Source organism: Camelus bactrianus, chromosome 1 (genome assembly GCF_048773025.1).
Source record: "Camelus bactrianus isolate YW-2024 breed Bactrian camel chromosome 1, ASM4877302v1, whole genome shotgun sequence".
Classification (NCBI taxonomy): domain Eukaryota; kingdom Metazoa; phylum Chordata; class Mammalia; order Artiodactyla; family Camelidae; genus Camelus; species Camelus bactrianus.
Window position 1 is genome coordinate 75,275,300 of NC_133539.1, and position 9,073 is coordinate 75,284,372.

A 9,073-nucleotide genomic window follows, 5' to 3' on the forward strand; every position below is an offset into this window, starting at 1 on the left:
AACCTGTGTTAATATTAGATTAAAAAACTAGGACAGAAGGCAGTTTAGACTCATGTTCTCTGATCAGAGTACAATTAAATGAGATGTCAGTTATAAAAATCTGAATAAGCAAACAAAATTTTTATGTGTTTGGAAAATTTTAAACATATCTAAATAACTCATGGGCCACAGAAGAAATCATACTGGTAATTGAAAATTCTTAGAACCAAACAGTAATAAAAATGTATCAAAATTTGTAGCATGCAGTTAAAGTAATATTTTGAGAAAAGCCTTAAATATTTATTACTATACTAGAAAAGAAAAACAGAAAATTATTGAACTTAGTTATGTAAAAAAAGAAAATAAAATTATCAATAATTCTACCAACATTTTTGTATATATCATTCCAGTTCTTTGTGTATATTACTTCTGTAAAATAGAGATTTGATCATATTTTATGATATTCTTATTTTACTTAATAGCATATTATAATCAAATATTATAATTAAAGAATTTTCTATAACATTGTTTTTAGTGACTGTATAGTTTTTCATTGCATTCATCACTTAATTTTTTGAGTCATATTTTTGGATCTTTCCTTTTCCCTCACCCCCCCAAAAAAAAGCTTTTATCAAGTCTAATGAAATAAATATCCTTGCTGATAAATCTCTGTGCAAAAATTCTCAACATTTTCTTAGTATAATTCTTAGAAGTAGAATCGGATTAAAGAATTAGCATAATCATACAACTCTTGATATGCTTGGAAATTATTTTTTAAATTATATTCACTTTTTAGAGACATTGCCATTTAGAGTTTGGGTTTGGCCCTACAGTAACGTTTCTGACAATGGTTGGAGGAATCATTTTAGTTTTTAAGATTGAATCTGAATAAACTTGTAATTTCAAAAACCCATTAACATTACATTCTTTTAAAGCTAGGAATCTATACTTTCAGCTTGGAGTTACAAATTATAGTGATAATTGGTCAGCCTCCATTCATTTGGTGAATATTTTGAGGTGAATACATTATTTTTGTCTTTTTTTAGCAGGTCCTTACTTCAATCCCCGCTCTCGGCAGAGAATTCCACGTGATCTTGCCATGTGCGTTACTCCAAGTGGCCAGTTTTACTGCTCCATGTGTAACGTTGGGGCTGGTGAAGAAGTGGAGTTCCGGCAGCATTTGGAGAGCAAGCAACATAAAAGCAAGGTGTCTGAACAGCGGTACAGGAATGAGATGGAGAATCTGGGCTACGTATAATGATTGTCATATTCAAGTAGAGAGCTTGTCCTGCCTGTGGTTTGCCTTCTGTCAACATGCCCTGCTTTGTGATTCTTTTGATATGAGTACATTTCTCTGCCTAATGTTAATACATGTAACCTTGCAGTGGTACCATGAGGGGTCAAAACTGGAGAATGAAGAGAACGTACTTAAGTCATGATGTTTTTTCAGGTCAGTTGCGTTGAGCTGCTTAGAGCCTGTGACCTACCTACCCCATGAGAAATAACTTATCTTGACCAAGTTCTGGTCAACTGTAGCCTGACCACTTAGAGCTTTAACTATTTAAAAACTTTGTCTTTTTTTTTTTCAACTTTAGTGTAATGTACTGTTAAATAAATAATTGTATTGAATTCTTCAGATCACAGTGAAAACAGGTAAGCAGAGGTTTCAGTTTTCCAAGGCTTCTTTGGAATCCACCTCAACTCGATGTATTTTCCATAGAATTCACTGTATAAACTGCAATAGAGTCCTTCTCAGGATAGTTTTTATCATGTCCCCCCTTTACTGACATGCAGGTTTTCTTGGATTCAGACATTCCTAATGTGCTTGTGTACTTCAAAAGAGCGAAACTTCATTTCCAGCTTTCAGTTTCACACATTTTAATTCACCTTCTTTCATCCTCTTTTTCTCTCCCCTAGTTGAATTAGCTTATCTAATAAGTTCATTTTCATGGCCCAGCTATGTTGTAGGTTTTCCAAGCCCCACATTTGAATATCCAGTGAGTTTTTATATATGTATTTTTTCATCTGGTTTTAGGAAATGAAATATGTGTTTGATTTTTCACTTGAGTTATTTCATGATAATAACATGTACTTATATGATGACCTCCACCATATGTTCTGATCTCTTAATATTTGTCTTGGTAAACTTTTTAAGATAAACTGATCCTTACATTTTACTTACATTCTTTTTTGTCTTGCTAGTTTGTTGACTGTCCTGAAAAATACCATGACCTTACTGTTTCCCAGATGCAGAGGAATTTTTTTTAAGTTAGTCAAATTTCAGTATCATCATTTCTAATAGAAAAATACATGAACTTTGGCTTTATCCTTTATGATTCAGCTTCCTTGAAGATAATGAAAATATATTATAGATTACTTTCATATCTAATAATTACAACAGTATTATTATTTTTGTTCTGTTTTTTTAAAAATAGCTCTAGTGTTATACTTAGATTAACTAATAGAGGACTCTCTGAACTTTCATTAACTGTATTTACCTATTTACTGTATTGACGTGGATAAGACCGTAAGTTCATCTCTACTTTTTTGAAAGGTCACGTTCACCAGGAACTTTATATTGAGCAGTATCTTTGCACTATGGTAAATTCACTTTTTATTGCTTATATTACTAATTAAAAATAAAACTCCTAATCTTCCTTGAGAATTCTATAGGCAAAGAGTTGGGGAGAAGGAAAATTATAATCATCATTCCTTTCCTTTAGAACTTCTGAACAATTTTTGAACAATCTAGACCCATATTTAAAATTCAGTTTTGCAATTAACCTCTGGTACACTAACAAGTTACTGTTCCATTGAAGTGGTGGTTTTTTGAAAAGCAGAATTGTTTAGTAATTTTATTTTCTCCCAGAAACAAAAGAATGAAATAATGTTCTGTTGAGTTCTCGCTACATCTGTGACTCTTAGTATGATAACCCTTTTTCCAGTAATCTGTGAAGTATAATTGATTATTTTAGGGCAATTTAGAGCTTATCTTATTGGTCAGTAGTTTACTCATTTTGCTGCTAAGTATACTTTTTTGGTAGATTTTAATATTACAGTGCTGGCCACATGGCTCTATGATTATTTAAAAACCTCACTTTCCCTCCTCTCTTTGTATGTATATGTATGTGTGTATATATATATGTATTTATATACATATACACACACACACATATATAACTGTGTATATATAATTTTGTGTGATACCATAGAGAAAATTTCATCAAATCTTTATTTCAGATAATAGTAAAAGATTGTGGATAAGAACTTACATTTTGTGAAAGTGGCATTCATCCACTTTCAGTTTTTCCTTAGCAAATAAAATTAGAGGAAAGATTTGCCCTACTCTCCCCACTTAACAATTTCATATATAAATACACACACACACACACACACACAAAGCAGTGGACTTAAGGCCTTGAAGGTTATCCTGGCCTTGCATATTCAGGTTTCTAGTCTCTCAGTGCCCTTAATGGATGTTATGAATGCATAAACGCATTTTCTTTTAAAGAAGACAGTTAGATTTATAGCGTTATTTCTTACTTGTTATATTTCTTTGCACTAAAAAAGAGCTATGTGTTTGTTTTATATGACACTTTAAATACCATATTGCCTACAATAGCTCAGTTTGCTCCTTAATTTCTAGGAAGTTGATAACTTCCAGGATCATTTATAGAGATTATATACACATCCCCTCCCCCCCAGAAAAATCACAGATCTCTGTGATAATGGGTTGTGTTTTGGGCTTGTTACCTTGCAATAGTCTCCTGTGTTCCTTAAGTGAAACAAAAGGTGACAGAGATGTCACAAAGGAAACGCCTAAATAAATCCATCTCTGCATGGTACAGTTTCTCATACTCATGCATTCCTTAAAGACAGTGTTTTTCCCTGTCAAAGAAGGCTGTGGTTACTACTGCAGTCAGTGATATGTGATCTCCATTGATTTCATTTTGTGAAATTGAGTCCTGTTCTGTAATGTGCTTTAAAATTTGCAGCCTGTGCTCCCCAGGAATGATACTAGTATCTTTTTTATGTTGTGTACAAGGATGGACAAGAGGCCTAATCAACGGAAAACCTTTAGCCAAATAAGTCAAATAGATTCCAGTATTCATCTGCAAGAACGCATAGCATCAAAGTCTCTTTTCCCTGTGACTATCTGTGTGTAAGTTGTCATTTCAAAACTCAATGTTAGAAGATAACAATTAGAAACTCTTCGAAGATATTGAGGGCAAGAAATCGTAAAGGAAAAAATTTCAGTGTTCCAATTAAAAGATTGGATTGCTTATGCCTTCAAAGTGGTTTTTTTTAAAGTTCAGCTGCACAACTGAGTGTGCCAGGTAATCCTTTAGACTCTACGTTGAACAGAAAATACTTTATTGGTCTCATCTTTGTGTATCATGTATTACAACTTATAAATATGTGCATGTTGTTTAGGACATTTGTCTGCTTGTCTCTTATTGCACTGAATTCTGCAAGGTGAATAGTTGTTTTATACCATTCATTTTGAAAAAGTTCCTCCTCCAACTCTTCCTCTCTATTTCCCCATTTCATTAGTTGGTGAGCCTAGAAAACTGTTTAGAGTTTTTGAAACCCTGAGACTGGATGAAGAATCATGGCAATCTGAGACCATCCTTATGTCCCTCTGACTTAAACAGCTAAAAGGAAAGCATGACATTGTCCACCTTACTTTACAAAGCTCTTCTGCAAAACTGTGTGCTTGCTTATGGCTACCTATCTGTACTTTGAACAAAGATAAATGGATATGTGTGTCTATACCTGGTTAAATCTTCCTCCGCAGATAGATTCTAAGGATTAGTGGTGGGATTAATGATTGCTTCACTCCTGAATTGGCTGGGACTGTGAGCAATGACAGTTTGAGGACTGTCCAGTGACCCATATAAAATGAGTCTCGCTTGTCCAGGGGAGACATGTAACTGTTCTGCATAGTATCCTCTACACACGGGCTTAGGAGTGATGGATTTGGAACCTAATGTGTTTAGTTTCCTCAGTGTCAGAACATAGGCTGGGAGTACTTTCTAAAAAATTTGGTGGCACATATACTAAAGACAACAGAGGTGCTTTAGAAATAGAGAAATGTTTTGTTAGTATAGGTAAAAATTTAGTGTGGGCCTCTGAATAGTTATTTTGAAAATATTCCACCCTACCAAATTTTTTTTTTTTTAACCAGCCAAGTCACCATTCAGGAGTTTCATACATAGTAAAGAGTGCTTAAGAATGCTTTGTTTTTGCTTTAGGGCTTTTTTTTTGGCAGTGAACTCCATTGTGAGCTATTACTATCAATCTAACTGAATGGACAAATAGCTGTGTAAATAGCTTCTCATACGACATTTCTACTGATAACTGACTGTGTCTTCCCGTTATGAATGGGAGGATCATTTATCAACTCCCTTTCTGGGTGGCTACCAAAAAAACACTGGCTTATGGTCCCATGTGACCCTGTCTCCGTTAAGCCCAGAATATGAGTGCCTTTAGCAAGTTTTAGCATTTCACAGAGAGATGATAGAGTTATTGCCATTAATCACAATTCATAAAACAGGAGCTTGGGATAGCAAAGGTTTGTGTGAATTCTATGTTCTACATCTTTTTTGTTTCTTCATGCAATCTCAATTTGATATTGAGTAAAACTCTTTAATACTTAGTAACTGTGCTAGTTCATCTCTATATTAAAAACAGGCATCTTCACAAATCAGGTTCAAGATATTTTAAAGCAAAATATTCCCGCTTAATTTAAAATTCTAAATTGCCTGAGTACTTTGAATTTTTAAAACACACTGCTAAATTAATTTTATTGTAGAAATACTAACATTTTCCTCAACATTTTATTATGAAAAATTTAAAACATCCATTAGAGTTGAAAAATTTTACAGTATACCCACCGCTAGGTTTTACCGTCAACATTTTATTGTACTTGCATTCCTGCATTTCTGTCTGAACCTATATTCACCCATCAAACAATGGAGTGTTTAAAAATACACATTTTAATGTAAATTTCAGATGTTATTTTTCCCTTAAACAGTTCAGCATAGGTGTTATTAACTAGAGTTTAACATTTGTTTGAATATTAAAATCTTTTAAAAAGCAGTGTGTGAAGTTGATAACCTGAGCCAATTAACATAGGTCTTTGTCTCTTGTGGACTCTGGCTTTCCAGTTTCTGTTTTTGTATGTGCTTCAAGTGAGGGGAGACTCCTTTTCAAACTGAAGTTTTCTAGTCTTGGTCATTTTAAATGCTTCATTGTCATACATTTTAAAGCTTCACGATAAGAATTTTTTCTTAACCCCTCCTCTTATGATGTATTTTTGCTGAACTATGCAGCTTCTTTAAAAAAAAAACTGTAAATGACCAGTTAGGGTTTATTAAATCAGCTTATACCTCATTTCAATCTATGGCTGCTTTTTCCTTGGTGTCCTTTCTCCTTTTACTGCTTTCACCTGTTCTACTGGGAAGTAGAGATGCGTGAAGAGTCAACCCCACAGATGATTAGCTGTATTAAACAACTCTAGAACTGATTAAGTAGTTGAGAAAGTTGAAACCATTAATTTATCCAAAGCCTTTGAATTCCTTCAGAATTCTAACTGCCCATGCCCTCTCTCCAGCCATAATTAGCAGGATTAAAAATGATTGTACTGTACACTGAGTTGTTGAAATTGTGAGCCTTAGTAACCATCTTTAGCTTTACTCTAGTCCTGTTTAGGAAAAACAAATTGACATATACCTTTATTTTTATGCCTTTTTTTTGTGTATGTGGACAAAATGTGAAGAATTTAAGTGACTTGTTGGGAAGATTCAGTGGGTAAGTCAGAACTGAAACTTCAGTATTCCTGATTCATATTCTTGTGCTTGTTTAATAAGATTCATGGCTTTCAAAATAACTAAACACTTCCTTTGGGACCCTTAAAGTGAAAATGTGTATTTTTACTAATTAGACTTTTATTTTTCAACATTTCACAATTCTTTGAACTTTGAAATTTTTGCATGAATTTTCCTCATTGAATCAATGCAGCTGCTAAAAATCTCACTTTGCTTTTGAATCCTAACTAATAATACAGGTTTTATCAGATTTCCTTTTGCATTTAAATAACCCTCATGATTCACTCATAATTTTCTATGTAAGTGCTTAAGTGACCCCCTCACTAGTGAAAAGAAATGTTCTATATCACTGATTATATGTATATTCTCTACGTGATATATTTTTTTAAGGAAAAGTAACCCCATCCCATGTGTCCAGATGAACGATATTACCTAGGGCAAAGCACACATGAAGTGGTTTATTTCTACTCTGAAAATCTGGCATTTACGGGAACAAAACTCTTTTAGAGTGGCTGGTCATTGTTTTACCTTCTTTTGGTACTTGAGCACCTTTCTGTGGTTTTGTAAATTAGTCTGTCATTTTGTAAGAATTTCATGTTGATTCTGTGTTCCTTGGTGTTCCCCTTGTGGTATCCTCAGCTGATCATCATAATTTAATTTGGGTATGGTTGTGTGTCTGCTTTGAAATGCCTTACTAGAGCATGTCAGACTCTGCTCTGAAGCATTCCGTGTATCTGCTAGGACAGCAAGTTGCCTCTCTTGGATGTATGCTCTAGATCCAGAAGCAAAACTGATTTTGCTTTCACTGTTAAGGTTGCATTTTAGTGCAGATACTGTTTTAAATTAGAGAATAAAATCATGGAAAACCAAGGGGGGACTTTAGAACCCTTCATCTAACGGCATGGCAAACTTTTAAAACTGCTTTTGCTATTTCACTAGAACAATGCCTCTGGTAGAGGATAGAGCTAAAAAATGCCAGCCCAAACTGTATGAAATTGGGACTGTTTCCCACAGTTTTCTCTAAATGTCATACAGGGGTTTAACATCTGTGTATATGTTTCCCAGTGACTACTGGGGAAATCTGTGCTCTGAGGCTTCATAAATGACAAACGTGTCATGAGGTTAAAACCAATCAACTGTGAATTGTGAAATTGAAATTGCTCTTTTGGTTTTATTTTATTCAGCATATTGAATAGAGGAATCTGAAAGTTATTCAAAATTTACACTGCTTATGTTGATGGCTCATTTTGGCTGTGTATCCTCACTTATGTACTGATTTCTGATAAAGGCTTGACGTTATTATGACAGTCATTTTGTGTTCAATTTAATAAAAAGTTTCTGAGTCTTGTCTGCAAATTGTTTGGTTATGAGTGGGAGATCAAGGGAAGCAGGTACTCGGCACCGAGGTGCTGAGGTGTTATTTTTGATGCAGATGGTTGATGGCAGTGTATTCACCATTCGTCAGTCTGCACATACGTGTTCTGCCACCTGCTTCTTGAACTCACGCAGAGTGTTGTCAGCTCTTGGGCTTGCCGTAGAATTGACCCAGCTGCCCACACTACCCATTCCCCCCGTCTCTGAAAGTTAGCCTGGGACTAGAGCAAGTTCTTAATTTTATTGGTATATTTTAAAGTTTATCTTCCCTTCAAATTCTGAGCAAAGTTAGGCTTAGCGCGACCATAACTGCTGCTTCTGGAAATAAACACGTTAAAAAGGCATATATGCCCACCAATCCTTTGGGTGTTTCACATGTAAAATACTCTTACAAATATAATCAGCTTATATAAACAATATATTGAGGTATGGTCTTTTAAGCATTCTGGTTAGCTGTATGCAATGTGCTTTAGAATTTAAATGCTCATTTGAAAAAGAAGATTATAGGGCTGGAAGGTGCTGTTACGGTTTGTTTAATCAGGATGCAAGACACATACACTTACTGTCGTGGGAGAAATTCTTGTGTCTGCAAGGAAAAATGTTTCTGAATGAAGTGAAAGGATCACATTGAATCTGTCTGTGTGTTGTAAAATACTCAAGGCATCAGCACCTTTTATTAAATCATCTCCAAGGGATTTTTAGCGTGAAAGAAACCCATGCTAATGGGCATAAAAATAAAGTCTTAAACCACAAGAGCTTGTCTTCCTTCAGGCATTTCTGAGACTTATCTGTTTGATGAAAATCTATTCAAGGTCAAGCATGGGGTGTTATCTTTTAAAGTTGCCTATATGGAAAAGACTAGCATTGAATTTTCCCAACCTATTATAAAT

The 9,073-nt window shown here is 34.4% G+C and overlaps 1 protein-coding gene across 10 annotated transcripts in view; it reads left to right on the plus strand.

The window, feature by feature from the left end:
• The window catches only part of ZMAT3 (zinc finger matrin-type 3), a 31,566-nt gene extending 23,401 nt beyond the window's left edge, over positions 1-8,165 (plus strand). For 2 of the 10 annotated variants that reach the window (XM_045511279.2, XM_074367584.1), the window contains 2 exons: positions 1,026-1,186; positions 1,365-8,165. In XM_045511279.2, coding sequence (XP_045367235.1) covers positions 1,026-1,186; positions 1,365-1,418 — 215 coding nt within the window. In that variant the 3' untranslated portion in view covers positions 1,419-8,165. Of the gene's footprint in view, positions 1-1,025 lie in introns of all 10 variants that reach the window. The other 8 variants (XR_006722246.2, XR_012508257.1, XM_045511280.2 and 5 more) reach the window with 8 other exon arrangements.
• Positions 8,166-9,073: the final 908 nt, after the last annotated feature.